At 43.0% G+C, this 18,934-nt stretch overlaps 1 protein-coding gene across 2 annotated transcripts in view; it reads left to right on the top strand.

The window, feature by feature from the left end:
• SETD7 (SET domain containing (lysine methyltransferase) 7) overlaps positions 1 to 18,678 on the top strand; it is a 68,215-nt gene extending 49,537 nt beyond the window's left edge. Inside the window, exon 8 of one of the 2 annotated variants that reach the window (XM_011944661.1) lies at positions 18,115 to 18,678. In XM_011944661.1, coding sequence (XP_011800051.1) covers positions 18,115 to 18,157 — 43 coding nt within the window. In that variant the 3' untranslated portion in view covers positions 18,158 to 18,678. Of the gene's footprint in view, positions 1 to 2,002; positions 7,806 to 18,114 lie in introns of those variants that run through there. The other variant, XM_011944660.1, reaches the window with a different exon arrangement.
• The last annotated feature ends 256 nt before the right edge of the window (positions 18,679 to 18,934 follow it).

Here is an 18,934-nt window from a genome sequence, read left to right as displayed (position 1 = left end):
TGTGTTCACAGATGCATGCTCACAGACAGGCAGTAACCAATATTAGTTGAATCCTACTTTGTGCCAGGCACTGTATAAGGTGCTTTCTATATGTGACCCCGTTTTGTCATGACAAAGACTCTATGGGATAACTATTACTAGTATTATCATGATTTTACAGATGAGGAAAGTGAGATTCAGAGATATGAGGTGGACTTTCCAAGAGGACACAGTAAAAATGTGTTGAATCAGGACTCACACCAAAGTCTTCTGACACCAAGTTCCTTTCCACGAAACATGATATGATACCCAAGTAGGGTAGACATAGAGGCCCCTTTGGTGTGAGGTGAAGGTTGTTCCTTTTTAACTCCACATAAAAGAAGTCCCGAAGCTACAGACATGCCCATTCCTCCACCATTGATAGAAGGAATCAGCCAATTACTTACTATCATGCCCAAGCACCAATCTTTTTTTTTGAGACAAAGTCTCACTCTGTCACCCAGGCTGGAGTACAGTAGAGCAATCTCAACTCACTGCAATCTTCACCTCTTGGGTCCAAGAGATTCTTGTGCCTCGGCCTCCCGCATAGCTGGGTTACGGGTGTGCGCCACCACACTCAGCTAATTTTTGTATTTTTAGTAGAGACAGGGTTTCACCATGTTGACCAGGCTGGTCTCGAACTCGTGACCTCAAGTGACCCACCCACCTCGGCCTCCCAAAGTGCTGGATTACAGACATGAGCCACCACGTCCAGCCACCAAGCAAAAATCTAACTTAGGACCTGGAACCTTCTCCTTTGCTGTCTCACCAACCCTTTGTTCAAAATATGACTATAAACTGGGCGCAGTGCTCACACCTGTAATCTCAGCACTTTAGGAGGCCAAGGTGGGCCAATCACTTGAGGCCAGGAGTTCGAGACCAGCCTGGCCAACATAGCAAAACCCTGTCTGTACTAAAAATTCAAAAAATCAGCTGGGCATGGTAGTGCACACCTGTAATCCCAGCTGCTCAGGAGGCTGAGACATGAGAATTGCTGGAACCTGGAAGGTGGAGGTTGCAGTGAGCCAAGATCATGCCACTGCACTCCAGCCTGGGCAACAGAGCAAGACACTGTCTCAGAAAAAAAAAAGACTATAAATGAATGAGATTGATTTGACCAGACGCATATAAAAATAAAGCTGATTTCTTCCTGGTCATGCCTTACATATATCCATTTCAGCAGCTGTTAGGTGAGCTAAGTCTATTTATTGCCTATTTATCTGCCTGTTCTGCAGGGAGCTGTGCAGATGAACAGGGTTGGGAGCCTTTGGCAAATGAACATAGCCATAGTGTTAACCTCGTTTCTGGTCCCAAGAGAACTTGTTGTAGGAAGGAGATACTGCTCCCTTCATAGGATGCTCCACAGGGAAATACTAAATAAGCAGGTTGGCAGGGAGGTGTAGACTTCCCTCTTGGGAAGAAATCTTCATCTACTTTCATGCTAGAAAATAATATTTCCTCTCTATGTATAGGGTGGAAAACAGAGTTTTTGCCTTTGAAAATCCACAGGGCTCTTTCTTACAACTCCAAAAGCACTCTGGTGAAGCCTTCTCCCTGAGATACAGCCAGGTAATCTGATGCTGCTGGCCAGACAAGCTCAAATGCTGGCGGGCTGCACTGGATCTGATTTCTCATTAACGACAGATTTTTGTTGTTGATCATGATTGTTGGTTTATAAATGCAAGGTGCCAAATATGCTTTAAAAAACAGAGCAGTGCTTTTCAAACTTTAATATACCAGTGGATCACCTGGGGGTGTCGCTAAAATGCAGATTCCAATCCAGCAGGTCTGAGATGGGGCCGAGATGCTTCGTGTCTAATAAGCTCTTGGGTGAAACTGATGCTGGGTGACCACACTTTGGGTACCCACCAGGCGTGCCCAGGGAAGAGTGCCTGGGGGTGATTCCTCTATCAGCCCCTCCCTAGCCTTTGCTTCCAACCTCCTAGTCTGGCCCGGGAATGACTATGTGCATCTTGATGTTTAGGTTTGTCCACCCCCGTTTTGGGCCCATCAAATGCATCCGCACCCTGAGAGCAGTGGAGGCCGATGAAGAGCTCACTGTTGCCTATGGCTACGACCACAGCCCCCCCGGGAAGAGTGGGCCTGAAGCCCCTGAGTGGTACCAGGTAGAGCTGAAGGCCTTCCAGGCCACCCAGCAAAAGTGAAAGGCCTGGCTTTGGGGTTCAGAGACCTGGAATAGAAACTTGGATCTATGCACTACGTTTATCCGACAATGGGACAACCAGGGACTGCTCATGCTGTGACGTCACATCCTCTCACCATGTGTTAGCAACGACTTTCTCGCATACTAACTAGGTTTGACTGTATTACTCATACCAGATTTAAAATTAGCTAGCCTTGCAACAACGTCCTACTGAGAGGTATTGTCAAGCATTTGACATAAGACAGCGTGATGTTCTTTGGTGGTTCAAGTCTAAATCTGTACCACATTCAGAGATGCCAAATGATTAGACTGAAACAGGGAAACGGGGTTTTTCAGTCATTTTTAGTCAGTGGTTTTTCCATAGGGCTTTTTTTCCTATGGCCAGTGCAAAGTGTGTTACCACACTTGCATATGTGCCATATTGAGGGTTGACAATTACTACATCTCTATTCTCTAAATGTAGTATAATTTGCCTTTTAACCTTTGATCTGTATCTTGCAATAGAATGGCTTTGTTTTTTTCCTAGTGAATAGAAGCCCACTTCTAAAGTCATTTCACCCCTCAGTCCTATTCTCTTTCTTAGATATCCTTTACAAGAGAAAACTTCCAAATGGATTTTTGCATCAATAGCAGTGTGTAGGTCTCTCTGGTTCTTTCTATATCATCATTTTATTATCATGTCCTAATATAAAGTACTGGCTCTTAGGGCCAGGGTATTATTATAGAATATTATTCTCGCATGTAAACAAAGATATCTTTGCTTTAAGATGTGAGAAGAAATGAATTTACTTTGTTTGCATTAAGTTATGGAAGAGTTGTAATATATACTTCAAGAAAGAAGAGAAGAAAATTAGTATTTCTAAGCGGTAACTGTGGCAATTTTACAATATTTTCAATAGTGCTAGTAATTTTTTTCTCCTTGAGTACCCATTAAATGTACATAACATAGTGCAGTCAGGCTTGTGACACAGCGCATTGAATTCAAAAGTCAAATAGCAAATTTGAGTTCTAACAGAATTCAAAAAACAATTTTTTTAGTCAGTACTACTAAGGCCATACTGATTACTAGGTACAAATCAAACCTTGATGCTAAAACTCTTCATCATTGTAATTTCAAAGCACTTACCTGCTTCAAAACATTGTAAACTAAGACTGAACACCTGTATAGTTTAAAAGCAACACTATCAATAGCATTTCAGCCATTTTGCCAGCCATGTGTAATCACAGCAGCAGAAATAAGGAGAAAACCCCTGTTTTTTAGTTTAGCTAATTAGATCTGTAACTTCACTGGGATTGCTCTGAATGAATTCTGAGAGTTTTGTTTTTTATAAGCACCCTTACCACATGCCATAGCTATGTCTCTTTTAGACACCTCGATGTGGTGACTGGAAGAACTGGAGAGCAGCTGTTGTGCTGATCTGCAGCTGTCAGCTGTGGTTCCTGTCACCTGAGTCAGTTTGGTCTGGAAAGCTAAGGCCTTCCAAGCTATAGCGGAGAGTGAGCTCCAGCTGATGAGAGAAGTCTTGCAGTGGGAGAAGAGTGAAGGCATAGGCAGAAGGAAGTTTGCTATTTCTTGTCAGTTGCACATAGCTTTATGAAGACTACAACAAAAGTGCTCGATCCCAGGCTGCTCATGACTTTCAGTTCAGGTGGCCCCTGGGCACATTGACAGAGTTGCCCTTCCCTGCTTTGCAAGGCCAAGCTTCCTAGAGCACCCAGTTGCATACTTTGCAGCTAGGTGGCAGTGGTTTCAGGGAGATCCAGTTGGCTCCCTGCTTGAAAGCTTAAGCCAATGGTTCACCCATGAGAGGAAGTTGTCGGTGCTTCCAGAAAGATTACCCACCAAAGGAACTGAATAGAGTTTTTAGATTTAAAGGCCCCAGGATAGGGTCACTTTTATTCTGTAGAAAGAGACCGTTTTATACACTGTGACAGATGGGCCAGGGCCTCTGGACTTGCATTCTGATAGGTGCTTTAATTTAAATGTGTCCCAAAGGGAGTGACTGTCTTCAGGAGAAAGATGGTTTGCATTGAGCTCACTCAGGTTAGTTGTGCCGCTGGGTCAGGGAATGAGGTCAGGGAGAGGATAGTGCTGGTCGTGCCCCCGATGCAGCCATGCTCTGAATGATTTCATTCCTGAGAGTGATCGCATTCTGGTCCTGGCTGCAGTGGGGGTACAATTTACATCCTAAGGGGCTACTCTATCCCATTCAAATGGAATTTTTTTTCAAAATTGGATAAAAGGAATTGAAGAGTTGTATGTAGTGATTAGTCCGCTAATCAGTTCTTCAGATGAGATATTGAATGGTAACACTCTGAGCTTAAAACTCAGCAGCGTGTCTGTGACCTCCACGCAAATCAGAGGAAGCAATGCACCGTCGCTGAGCCTCACTGTGTCTTCCTCCCAACTCTCTTCATGCTCTCTGTGTCTTCCAGCTCTTCTTTCTCCTGCCGGCTCTCTCCTCTTCTCTCTGCATATGTGAGAACACCTGGGCGTCCTGTAGAACAGCAGCCCCAGCTGCCCTCTGCTGTTCCCTGTTCCGAGTCCTCTGCGCTGTCCTCTCTTGAGTCTCCCTGGCTCTGTGCGTGTCCTCGGGTCCTTCCCCATCTGGCTTTCCCTCTGTGTGTCCCTCTTTGTTCGCTTATGTCTCTGGCTCTGTCTCTCCCACCCCTCCCCTCACACACACACATACTCCCAAATATAAGGCTCTGTCGCAGGTTGGAATCAGAGTGGGGCTTGAGATTCACTGAGTTCTGTAGGTAGGGAAAGAAGTCAAGGGAGTGGAGGTTCTTATAAGGAATTAACAGCTGAGGACGGAAGGGTTTGTTTCTTGTTTGAACCTAAGTGCAAGTGGAAAAGAATACTCAGAATGTATTTTTCTACTTTACATCTGCTGGGGAAGGAAATATGTCAGGAAGCCGCCGCATCTGGTCATTTCATCAGCATGAGAATCACAGCAGACGTGGAAGATTCCATGTGGTGGGGAATAAAGAAATGACTTTATGCTCTCCTGAAAAACAGCGGGAGCCTATGTGTGTGTGTGACACTGTAATCTCAAGCAGATTCACTCAGAGCTGTCTCAGTCCAACTCCTGCATGACCAGATCTTCCCTTAGCATCTTTTCTGTGATGAAATATTATGTTGTGTTAGAGTTAGGAATAGGAACTAACCTGTAGGAGCATGTCCCCAGATGGACATTTGAATGGACTAACAAAAACAACTGGAAAGATTGAATTTCCGACACAAAGGAATGATGAGATCAAAAAGAAAGCAGTGAGGAGTTCTTGAGTCTTGTAGTACCTATTCTTATTTTAACTTGCTTCATCCTTGATCTACCCGAGACGCTAAGAAGGAAATTAGTTTTCCAAGAGCTCTTTGAACCGTCTAGGACTGTAGTTAAACCTATTTGCCCTATGGGGGTTCTTCACACTTGAAAAACTATTTCCTTGTCACCAACAACCCACCCGGAAAGGCCAATGAGGCCAAATGTAACCATTTTTAACATTTAAATATAACTATTAAAATTGCATTAATTGTGAACAGTGAATTAAAGGGTTGTCTTCTCCGGGAGACAGTATGTGGCACTTTTAGTAAATTTTGTTTAATATATAAAAATTTAAATCACTCACTGCAACATGCATTTAAAATCTTCCAAGAAGGTAGAGGTATTGTTTTTTCCCTTTTGTTTTGTTTTAAAACAGTTGCCTCAAGCTTCTGTCTTAAGAGTAGTGACTTAGAATCCAGGTATCTTTTGTTTTAGAAAAACAAGCGAAACTATGTTGCAAGACTGACAGTTGTAATGTTTATTTGCCACAGATCAAAGGTTCACAAAGTATATCAAATTTACATCTACTTGGGGTACCTTGATAGATTATTACTGTTTTTCTTTTATCTTTCCCTTCAGGAATTTGGAACCTCGGTGTCACTTTTTTTAATTTCAAAAATACTAAATTGTAATAGTTTTCTTTTGCCAAATGTGTGCATACATATTCAAAGCAATGAAACTGTTTCAAGCCATACAACCACAGGGGTGGGAACCCTTTTCACAAATTTTAATGTGTTTGTATGTAAATAGATGTTTGTATGAAATATTTTCATGATAGAATGAATATATTTAAATGAAGTTGAATTATTCCAGTGCTACTTAAACACATTACAAAAATTTTGGTGAGAATTATCTGAGTCTACTGAGATGTAATGCAGATCAATTTTGATTTTTAAAAATCAAAAGCCTACAATAACTCTGACTCTCAGCAACTTCCTCGGCGTTGTTGCACCTGACGTGGAGAGAGCTCGTAGGCTTCCCCAGTGCCTCAGCCGCTTCCTGGTGGAAGTTAGGTGCTAATGGAGGTGTGTTCACCTTTTAGTGATATCACTGCAGGCCTTTGAGGGGCCTGAGAGTGAATCAGAGGCATTAGAGACACCGGTGCAGTTATCTGGAGCACAATTTCTTTGCAGGGCAGCAGAATCAGAAGCCAGACTTGGCCATGTGAACCTCGAAACTGGGTTTCCCGGCCGCCATCAACCGCCACCCTTACTGCCTAGTCACACACGTCAGGGAGGCTGCCCTCAGTGGAGTTGGGGTTCAGACCCCAGGGTGGGACTTCACAGTTTTGCCAGCAATCTCTACCTTCTGACTTCCGCCTCGCAGAGAGGAAGGAAAAGGGAGCATCTGGCAAGGGGCCCATTTCTCAGCACAGTACATTTCCTGTCTCAGCTCTGGAAGACTATGCACCCAAGCACCAAACTTCCAACCAGAGAGAGAGACGTCCTCCGATAACAAAAATCCTTGCTTCCTCTGTCTGTGACTTTACACACAGTTGTTCAAAGTTGTTAAATATCAAGACCAATCACATCCCTAGGACATACCTCCCAACTCTCCTGACGCTTATGTTTTTGAAAAAACAAACAAACAAAAACTCCTTTATGATGATATTCAACTTGAGTGGGTATTTTTTCTCCCACTTTGGTCCTGGATATAATGAAATGATACATATTAGGATAAATTTTCACTGTGTATAGTAGCAATATGAACACACATGCCAATGTATCAACATATCTACTTGGTTACATTTTGGGTTACGATAATTAACCTTGATTCATGTATTGGGAAGCTACAGGGACTACGTAATGCCTGCTTATCACATAGGAAAATTATGTCCATAATTCTGAGCTCCCTTCTTCAAAAGTTTCCTCCTGGGTTTTCTATGTTCTCTCTTTATCCTGAAATACATTTATTAGGTTGTGAGGTATGTTTAAGGAGTAGAAGCCAGGGGTATGCTTTCAGCATTTATTGCAACCAAAAGTTAACCCCATGACAGTTAACGAGCATCTTTGGTCTCTTGTGGAATTTGAACTAAATCTATGAGCCTTATTCAATATCTATAATTCTATGATTTTTTTTAATTATGGGAAATTAATGAAAGATGTTTACATGAGTAATGTTTGCCCTTACTGTGTTATGAATGAGTTTTTTGTAGTGTGTCTGGGTGCATGATGCAAGAGAGTAGGAAAAATGTTTCTGAAACAAAACTTGACAAATATTTGTAATGAAAGTAAATTTAAAGATTGCTATAATTGCGCTATAGAAACAATGCAAGTATTAAACAAAATATACAATCATCTGTCGCTGTCCTCCTTTGATCATCTAGGTTAGAAAGGCAATAATGGTTTTCTTATAATGTGTCTACCTGTATATTTAAATTACTAGGTGAACTTTACATTCTAAGTTGTTTTAAAATATTATCAGCCATTTATCATTTTCAGAGCATTCTAGTAAGAGCTGAGGATGAGTCGGAAAAGTTGGGAGCTTGCTGTGTATTTGATATGATTCCACATATACCCATAAATCCCGAAGGATTAACCACACCAACAGAAAGTGTCGGATTGAATACATACATGGTAAGGATCTGGAATGCGAATGAGATGATCAGAGCAAATAGCTGAAAGACAGGAAACTTCAATTCACGATTTAAAGAAAATATAAAAATTTTTGTTAGATGTTGTGGTAGATTTTGGCAGTCTGAGGATGAGTCTGAGCTGAGAACCCTGGCAATCCCTTATTCCGGCCCTAATCATAGTCAACATTTCCTTTTTTTTTTTTTTGTAATCTGAGATGAAGTCTCACTCTGTCACCCAGGCTGGAGTGCAGTGGTGCAATCTTGGCTCACTGCAGCCTCCACCTCTGGGATTCAAGGGATTCTTTTGCCTCAGCCTCCCAAATAGCTGGGATTACAGGCACATACCACCACACCCAGCTCATTTTTGTATTTTTAGTAAAGACAGGGTTTCACCATGTTGGCCAGTCTGGTCTCGAACTCCTGACCTCAAGTGATCCGCCTGCCTCAGCCTCCCAAAGTGCTACAGTTACAGGCATGAGTCACCACGCCCGGCCAATCAACATTTCTAAAGCACAAAAGCCAGTGACAAAGGGAGTCAACATAGTACCTCATTATTAGCTGGGCCTTCTGCCCAGGACCCCAAAGAAGTTAATTCTAGGAAGTTTGGCAGGGCTACACGAGACAGTTAGGCCTCAAACTGAATTAGGCCGTGAGATCTCCTGCTTTATTTTACCTCCCTCAGTTGCCCAATCCTTGATTTTATCAGACTTCCTTCCACAGAAGGAAGGAAACAGAAACGAGTGAGATGACTGAGTCCAAACTGATGTTGGATCAGCTTTTCCACCTGCACAGACACATTCTCATGCTAGATCTTTCAGGTAGGGCTTCACCCTCTAACACACATTGGTCAAATCACAATATTAATATTCTTCCTCCTTGTGGAAACGGGGAATATAGGATTAAAAATTTAATACAAACTGAGGTAAACTTAAGAAGCTAACCTTGAAAGTGAAAGATAGGGCAACTTTCATGAGTTAAGATGATTGATTTGGGCCCAAGGGTTGTAGAATGAGGTAATGTGAAAATCAAGACAAAATTATGTTAGACCAAATTAGCAACCATCCCATCTATACTAATGGGATACTAATATACTAATTAGTATAGTAACCACCCCATTAGTATAGATGGGATGGTTACTAATATCTGCCTTTGGGTTTAAATGTTCGGAATCATTCAGACTGCTAGTTTATATTAAATGTGAAATTATTTCAGCAGTCATCTCTAGAACTAGGTAACAGCTATTGAAATACTATGCTGTAGTTTCATTTAGTTTCAGCTCAGCATCTCACTGATTTGGGGTTGTTCAATAAAAAGGCTGTAGTTGAAAAATAAGAGGAAGAAGAGGAAATTCTGTTCCTCTTCTTGCAGCAGAAAAAAAAGAAAAAATAGAAAAGGGGGTTCTGCTCCAAAAGTATTTCAGAAAATGACTGTTACCTTGCAGATAGATAGATATAGATAGATAGATGATTGATAGATATAGATGGATAGATAGATATAGATAGATGATATAGATATAGATGATTATATATAGATGTAGATAGACATAGGTAGATATAGATAGATGATAGATGATGTATATAGATAGATATAGATGATAGATAGAGATAGATAGAGACAGATGATAGAGAGATAGAGAGATAGATAGATAGATAGATAGATAGATAGATAGATAGATAGATAGATAGATAGATATAGATAGATAGATCATGGTAATTCCCTCACAACATAGTGGTATGCTCGGTAAATGTGTTTTTCCTAAAGTTTTATTTATTTACAAAAACCAAAAGCCAGGGTTTTGAATTTAGAGCTTCACTTCTTATAATGTACATAGAAGATGATTAATGGATCCATCTAGATTGCTACCAAATTTTTACTTCTGTAAGTATCAGAATGCTTCCAGCTTCAAGAAACATCAAAGCCCAACTCAGTATGGCCTACGTAATAAAGAAGGTTTACTAATTCACATAACAAGAAGTGCTGAGTATCCCTACAGTTAATTCAGCAGCTCCACCAAGTTCTTCCCATCTTTCCACTCTACCATTCTCAGCTTGTCTGCTTTGTCTTCAGGGGCTAGCTCACCTCACAGCCACAACATGGCTGCCTGGGTTCCAGCCATCACAGCCAATTTGGCAACATCCAGTAGATGAAAAGGAAAGTCTCTTCTATGGCCTCTCTCACTGAGGAAACCTAAGCCAATCACTGGCAATGGCTACAGGGGCACTATGATTATCTGAGTGAAGCATATGGCTGTGTAGCCTGAACCAGTTTGGGGCTCTCCTAGCAAGTAGGAAAGGGAAATGATAGTTGGGTTGACCACTCACAGTGTCTGCCTCATCTGCATCATGAGTTTTATTTTCTTATTTTCCTCAGAGAAGAAGAGAGGTTAGTCTCTTCAAATAAATTAAATAAATGGATTTTTTAAAATAATTCAAATCAATTTATCAGCAGGGGCTGTGGAGGAGTGTATACAAAGATATATTTATCTAGAGTTTATCAGGCAGTTTTAAGTGTTTTAGATTATTCATTTAATCTTTTCAACAACCCTATGATATAGGTACCGTTACCACACCATTTTACAGGAAGAAAAACTGAGACATAGAGATGTTAAGATACATGGTGGCAGAACTAGGAAGCCATAGAGGCAGAGTCTGAAGCTGGGCAGCTGGGCTCCTGGCTGCTTTCCTAACCATACTTATGGCAGCTCTCTCTCCTACCCTTCTCTCTTCTTGCTCTTCATGGGTTAAGGCCAACTTTTAATATCCTGTGTCTTCCTTGCCCTTGATCATCATCCACTTAGCCTACCAATCAACTGATCTCTCTGACTGGGTCCCTCTTTGATCCAATCCATGCAACACACAGACCAGCTTCTTTTTTTTCTTTTTTTCTGAGACGGAGTCTCACTGTGTCGCCCAGACTGGAGTGCAGTGGCACGATCTCAGTTCACTGCAACCTCCGCCTCCCAAGTTCAAGCAACTCTCCTGCCTCAGGCTCCCGAGTAGCTGGGACTACGGGAGCATGCCGCCATGCCCAGCTATTTTTTGTATTTTAGTAAAGATGGGGTTTCACCGTGTTGCCCGGGCTGGTCTCAAACTGAGCTCAAGCAGTTCGCCCGCCTCAGTCTCCCAAAATGTTAGGATTACAGGCGTGAGCCACCGCGCCCGGCAAGACCAGCTTCTTATAATTTTATACTCAGCCCATTTCTATTCTGATCACCAACTTCCACCTCCTCTGCCTGGGTTTCCAGCATAGCTTCTCCATCCCATCTTATTTCTCATTCTTTGCCTCCAACACGTGAAGCATCTTCCGTTATGGGATTTCCCTCTTCCCGCCTCTGCTTCTCTCTTCCTGCCTCTCTGCTGTGGCAGAGGGAGGGTTGTGCGGTGGAAAGGACTTGGGATCTGGAGTCAGACTGGTTTCACCCGGCTTTGCCACTGTCTGTGTGATGTTGGGCTTTGGATTGCTCTCTGGCAAATATGGATTTGCTGTGGGGTTCAGAAGACTGTTTGCATGTCCTCTCTCTTCCTTCCTGTGCTCCAACCACACCCACCCCCTTGCAGTCCAGGAGAGCCAGGCTTGCCCCACTCTCGGGCATGTCTTTCTCCCAAAGAGCCACAGGCTCTGCCCTTGTGCCCTTCAAGTCTTTGCTGCATGAGGACTTCGTTGACCACCCCACTTAAACTGCAACATTCTCCTCCCCCAGCATTCCAAGGCCACTTTACCCTCCTTTATTTTTCACCATGCTTCTCATTACCTTCTAGCATACCGAAGAATTTAGTTATATTATGTTGATTGTTTATTGTCTTTCTCCTCCCTCTAGAATAGACAGGGATTATAGTTCATTTTATTCACTAACGTATCCTTAACATTTGATACACAGTAAGCACTCAATAAATACTTGTAGAATGAATGCATGAATGAGAGTCAGTAGATTGTAATGATTAGGAGAATTTTGGTGACCATCTTAGGTTGAAATCCCAGCCTTGCCATTTCTAGCGGTGTGACATAACTTATTTGTGCCTCAGTTTTTTCCTATTTGTAAAATTAAACTATAATGATAACTGGGGGGGAAAAAGATTGAATTTTGACCCATGGAGTGAGCTCACTGACTTTGTCCCGCTTGCTCTGGGATGCCACCTTTCCAAGCATAGCCACAGCCTGCCTCCTTCCAAGCAGTCCCCGGTGAAGAGCCCTTGCCCCAGGAAGCCTGGCCTGACTCTTCGGGACCTGCCCTGTCCCTGCTGCTCTGCCACATGTGGATGGACACTGCCAGACCATTATTGTGTGTTCTCGATTGTTTAATGAGTAAAGCATCTAGCTGGCCTCTCCCTTAGATGACAGGCTTTGCGGGGATCACTAGGCATATCTTCCTGAATGTGCACAAAGCACTTTCTAGGCATGTGATGTGGGAATGACTGAGCTAGAGTACCTTTATTTATTTAGTTAGTTAGTTAGTTATTTGGGGGGTTTTTTGGAGTACTTTTTAAAATATATGTATATTTCAATAGCTTTTGGGGTACAAGTGTTTTTTTGTTACACGGATGAATTATACAGTGGTGAAATCTGAAATTTTAGTGCACCTATCACTAAACATACATTGTACCTATTATGTAGATTTTTATCCCTAGCTCCCTCCCACCCTCCCCCATCTGAGTCTCTGAAGTCCATTATGTCACTCTGAATGCCTCTGTGTACTCATAGCTTAGCTCCCACTTATAAGTGAAAACATAATGGGTTTTGGTTTTTCACTCCTGAGTTACTTCACTTAAAATAATGGCCTCCAGCTTCATCCAAGTTCAGTACGAATTTCTTAAGCTTTACCACATAGCGGTCCCTCTTCTGGGCCATTAGCAAATCAGCAGTGAATAAAAACAAAATCCCTGCCTTTGTGGAGCTTGCATTTTAGTGAGGGAAACTGACAAGAAGCAAGTAAGTGACTGTATATGCCCGGGTAAGTGGTATGGGACAAAGAGAGGGCAATAAAGAGGGTGAGGAAGTGTGCAGGGCCAAGAGGGGTGCTATTTTTTTGTGGGTGAAGGTCAGGGAAGATCTCATATCCTGAGGGAGAGAACAAATTATGGAGATTCCAGGGGAAACATTTCAGGCTGAGGGGGCCACAGAGAGCCACGAGCTGAGGTGGGAATGCTCAAGGAAGCTCAAGAGGCCAGAGGACCGGCCAGTGGGGAGAGAAGAGAATCAAATTCTACAGAGGCCCCGAAAACCATTTTAAGGACTTTGTTTTAAACTCAGAGTGCGAGGGGAAGCCAACCAGTGAAGTAAAAATACTTTTGTTTGTTTTTAAGAACACTGGCCAGGCATGGTGGCTCACACCTGTAATCCCAGCACTTTGGGAGGTCAAGGGCGGCAGATCACCTGAGGTCAGGAGTTTGAGACCAGCCTGGCCAACGTGACAAAACCTCGTCTCTACTGAAAATACAAAAATTAGCCGGGTGTGGTGGCGCGTGCCTGTAATCCCATCTACTCAGGAGGCTGAGGCAGGAGAATCACTTGAACCCGGGAAACGGAGGTTGCAGTGAGCTGAGATGGCGCCACAGCATTCCAGCCTGGATGACAGAGTGAGACTCCGTCTCAAACAAACAAACAAACAAACAGACAAACGAAAACCACCAGCTTTCTTAAACTTAGTTTACTGCAGGTTCTGAAAATGCTTTTGAAATCGTAATTGCTGTTAGCCCTTTCATTGGAGGGATCTCAGCAGAAGAATGACAAGATCTTCCTCCCACATGTAAAAGGATCACTCAGGCTGTTGTACTGAGAATAGGCTGGAGTGGGAGTAGGGACCCAGGTGGAAGCAGGGGGTTCATGATGATGGTGGGCAGGACAGAGGGGCCATGGTGAGGAGAAGTGGTTGAATTGGGGTGCATCATAGGAAGAAACAGTAGAATGTGCTGAGATGTGGCATTAGGCACTTCACTGATTATTTAGGAATGGTGAGGCCAACAGATCAGGAGACAAATGCCGCTCTCGGAAATTTGCTGAAAAATCAACTCAAAATCAGAAGGCAGATTAATTGGAGAAAAAGCACATACATTTATTTAATGTGTATACACAAGAGCCTTTAGAATGATGATCCAAAGATATAGGGGAAATTGGCCATTTTTATGCTTCGGTTCAATGAAGTATGAAATATGATTGGACAAAAAGGGCATGATCTAATGCTAACAGGCTGAGTGGGGAAACCTAGCCAAACCTCTCCGTCTAGATTCTTCTTGGCCTCTCTGAGCACGCGTTCCTTTCTTCTGGGTATGGGGCAGGGTTGTCACAACTCAATGGGTTCTTCTTGCCCACTGCCCTGAAAAAAAAACAATGCACTGAGAACAGCAGATGTTGCAGCAAAGGAAGAATTTTAATGATCACAAGGCCAGCCAAGCAGGAGGACAGGAGAAATTTCTCAAATCTGCCTCCCTGAGAATTTAGAGCCTGGGGTTTTTAAGGGTACTTTGGTGGGAAGGGGGCTGGGGAACTGAAAGGATTGATTGGCTTTGGATAAAATCACAGGGGTGTCTAAATTGTCTTCATGCAGCTGAATCAGTTCCTGGGAGTGTGGGGGTCTTGGGACCAGGTGGCATCTCTTGGTCTGCTGAATGCTAAATCTGAAAAATGTCTCAAAGACTGGTTCTTCAGGTTTCACAGTAGTAATGTTATCCACAGGAATAGTTGGAGAAGTTATAAATCTTGTGACTCTGGGGCAGTAAGCAACTTACAGAAAAACAAGCTCGGCAATGGCAGGTCATTGTTTAACTCAGCCTATTCTTTAGCAAAGTTCAAGCCTCTACCATAATTCTAACCTCATGTCCTCTGGTTAGTCTTTACAAATTCAATTTCCATTTTTGAACGAGGAAGGGACCAGTTGGAGGAAAGGACTGTTATGGCCTCCACACAAGAATGAGCAAAAGCAAGTCAGCCTGGTAGAAGCAAGATAGTCAGTTATGTCAGATTTCCCTGACTATAATATTGCAAAGGCAGCTTTAGGGCCCTTTCTGGAATGGGGGTCTTCTGACTATAGTCAAACAAGGTAGATCAGATAATTTCTTTTTCTTTTTGAGACAGAGTCTTGCTTTGTTGCTCAGGCTGGTGTACAGTGGTACAATCTTGGCTCACTGCAACCTCTGCCTCCTGCGACCTCTGCCTCCCGGGTTCAAACAATTCTCGTGCCTAATTTTTGTATTTGTAGTAGAGACAGGATTTCATCGTGTTGGCCAGGCTGGTCTCAAACTCCTGACCTCAAGAGATCTGCCCACCTTGGCCTCCCAAAGTGCTGGGATTACAGGCGTGAGATAATTTCTTTATGGTCAGTTTTTACACAGAAAGGCAGAGGGAAAGTTCAAGTGATATTTTTAGGTTTTATGGCTTTGGGGAAAAATGGTCTCATTGCCAGGATCTGCCTTGGGGTCTATAGGCAGCCTCTGGGAAGGATGGGACTCAGAGACAGAAGGGCAAGAGAAAGTCAGAGAAAAACCTTTGCTCCTGAAGCTGCCTCTGAGGCCTTCATTTTCAGGTATTGTTTTCTGAAACCCAATAATAGTTTGTTATTCACAGTTCCCAAGAGGAGGAGGCATACTATGTTACAGGGGCCATATGGGGAAGCACCAGGATCAAGTAGGAGGTAGATGGAGTGAAGAGAAAATGTGGGCAAGAGCCTGCATTGTGGGGTCTGCGGGAAGAAATGGAGAGGCAGTCAGCAGGCCTGGGATTGGCTAGCTTGAATAACTTCAAAAGATTCTGGGGTATACCGGCTGTCTTTAGCTGTCTGGTACCTGGCCCTGGGGTGATGGTGGCATGCAGTGGAAGAGGCCTGGGAAGGAAGTGCTTGCAGGCACAGAAGCTGATTTGGTTGGGTTGCATGTGAAGGGCGCCAGCCCTTTGCTATGTCTGGGAATCAGCTAGCCCTGGTAGGGGCAGTCCCTCCAGAGCCCGCAAGGCCCTAAATGTCAAAGCGTCAGCATTAAAAGACATGCTTTAATATAATAGGAAGTAAGGAATCAGGGATTTTTTGATCTGAGCAACTGAAAGAATGAAGTAATCACTTAGTGCAAATAACGGTCACCACTGATGATACTGATGGTCTTACTGTAAATCTCCTGCACTTTCCCAGTTTTTATTTCTATTTCCAAAACAGTCCATTAATTTCTTCATCGTCCAGCTCCCTCTTGTGGTGAGGATTTATTCTCATACTGTTTCCTGACATGCTGTAAAACAAACATCTCTAGGGAAAGGATGATTTAACACATTTTAAAATCTGAACCCAGGAGGTGGCGGTTGCAGTGAGCCGAGATCAGTGCCATTGGACTCCAGCCTGGGTCACAGGGCAAGACTCCGTCTCAAAAAAAAAAAAAAAAAAAAAAAAAATCCCAGCAGAGGGCCAAGCTTGGTGGCTCACGCCTGTAATCCCAGCACTTTAGGTGGCCAAGGTGGGTGGATCACCTGAGGTCACGAGTTCGAGACCAGGCTGGCCAACATGGTGAAACCCTGTCTCTACTAAAAATACAAAAATTAGCTAGGTGTGGTGGTGCACGCCTGTAATCCCAGCAACTTGGGAGGCTGAGGCAGGAAAATCGCTTGAACCTGGGGGGCAGAGGTTGCAGTGAGTGAGATCATGCCATTGCACTTCAGCCTGGGCAACAAGAGTGAAACTCTATCTCAAAAAAAAAAAAAAATTCCCAGCACTTTGGGAGGCTGAGGCGGGTGGATCACCTGAGCTCAGGAGTTCAAGACCAGCCTGGCCAACATGGTGAAACCCTGTCTTTACTAAAAATACAAAAATTAGCCAGGTGTGGTGGCAGGCGCCTGTAATCCCAGCTACTCAGGAGGCTGAAGCAGGAGAATTGCTTGAACCTAGGAGGCGGAGGTTGCAGTGAGCTGAGATCATGCCGTTGCACTCCAGCTGGGGGACAAGAGCAAGACTTTGTGAAAAAAAAATAAAAATAAAAAAATGAAAAAAATTAAAAAACATGAAAACTCAGCTGATGTTCTTTCCTATCATCAGGTTGAACTTTGATTAGCTAAATTAAGACACCACTTCCAGGGATTTTTTTATTTTTTTATTGTTTTTTTGAGACAGAGTTTTGCTCTCGTTGCCCAGGCTAGAATTTAGTAATGGCGCAATCTCGGCTCACTGCAACCTCCGCCTCCCATGTTTAAACGATTCTCCTGCCTCAGCCTCCCAAGTAGCTGGGATTACAGGCGCCTGCCACCACACCCGGCTAATTTTTGTATTTTTAATAGAGACAGGATTTCACTCTGTTGGTCAGACTGGTCTCAAATTCCCGACCTCAGGTGATTTGCCCACCTTGGCCTCCCAAAGCGCTGGGATTGCAGGGATGAGCCACTGCACCCGAGCTTTATTTTTAAACAAGCCCAAATTTCAAGAGGGCTAATAGCACTTCTGGAGCCTACAGTAAACAAAGTTGAACAAAACTGGTTTATCTTTTAAAACAAACAGAAGCGTTTCCGTGTCATACAGCTCTTTAAAATCTCTCTCTGCCTAGAGCACAGTTATCTGTAAAACATGGGTTATAAGATTATTAGTACTGGCTGGGCATTATAGGTGTAAGCCACTGTGCTTGGCCTCTGAAATTTCTTTACATATCAGAATTATTATAGCCTTGGACTCTGTGTGTGTGTGTGTGTGTGTGTGTGTGTGTGTGTGTGTGTGTGTATACAGGAACACAACTTATCTAGGTAAGATTACAGAACCTACAGCTATGTGGAACACAGCCAGAAACCTGAGACTGAGTGACTTCTGAGCAGTCAATAGCTATTTCAGTTCATGCACTTTACTCTGTAGAAGAACAACCATAATACAGTCCCCATGGAACATCAGGCTCCAGCCTTAGAGTCTCTGACCCAGTGAAAAGTCAGAGCCAGCAAAAGAGAGAGGATGGAGAAGATTTAGAAAAATGCAGTTGGGTTTCTAAAAGTCTCCTTTCTGGCTTTTCAACACCATGGCTTGAGATCTATGTACCTTAATAATCTCTGAAAATGTTATCAGCCAGTTGCTTCTCCAATTTCAGTGGCCAGAAGAAACACCTGGGAATGTGTAAAAGATGCAGATGATTGGGCTCCACTCCCAAAGATCCCACATCTGGATCCGAACCCAGAAAAGCCAGCGTTCCTCTTTACAGTGCAGCCCAAGGGCTGATGCTCATCATGATGTTCCTGAGTAATTAAGAAAAGATAAAAGCGAATGGAGTATACTCTGCCTAATGATAATGGCAATTGTCAGAACATAGGCTTCCCTCAGGAACTCAAAATCACACTCTGGGAGCCATTTTAAGATCTGAAAAGAGATACCTAATAAGAGAGAAATCAATAAATAAAGTCACCAGAGGGGGGAAAAGACCCTCAAACTAGCAGGACTTGATTAGATAAAATATCTTTTAAAACAATCAGGATATTTGGAATTTTCTTCAGGCTAATATGGGAGGTAAGGGAAGTGAAGTGTAGGTGTAGATAAAACCAGATTGGCCACATGTGGATAAGGATTTCAGCTGGGTGATGAGTACAAGGAGTTCATGATCTTATATGTGTGTTTTTATATGTTTTTGAAATCTCCACAATAAAAAATTACAAAAAAATTTTAACCCAAGTTATTAGGTATAAACATACAAAAAAAAAAACAGTGTCACAGAGGCAAACATTTCGTAACTCTGCCCAAGCAATCACCCTTCTTGAATTTTCTGGCCCTACTGGCAACTAATCCCTATTATAAAGTGGATATATCAGAGATCATTAAACATTACATTTATATAACTGAAAACTCCCTGATATGGTTTGGATCTGTGTCCCCACCCAAATCTCATCTTGAATTGTAATCCCCACATGTGGTGGGAG

The sequence above is a fragment of the Colobus angolensis genome, unplaced genomic scaffold, assembly GCF_000951035.1.
Source record: "Colobus angolensis palliatus isolate OR3802 unplaced genomic scaffold, Cang.pa_1.0 Scaffold235, whole genome shotgun sequence".
NCBI lineage: Eukaryota > Metazoa > Chordata > Mammalia > Primates > Cercopithecidae > Colobus > Colobus angolensis.
This window is presented reverse-complemented; position numbering and strand designations above follow the sequence as displayed.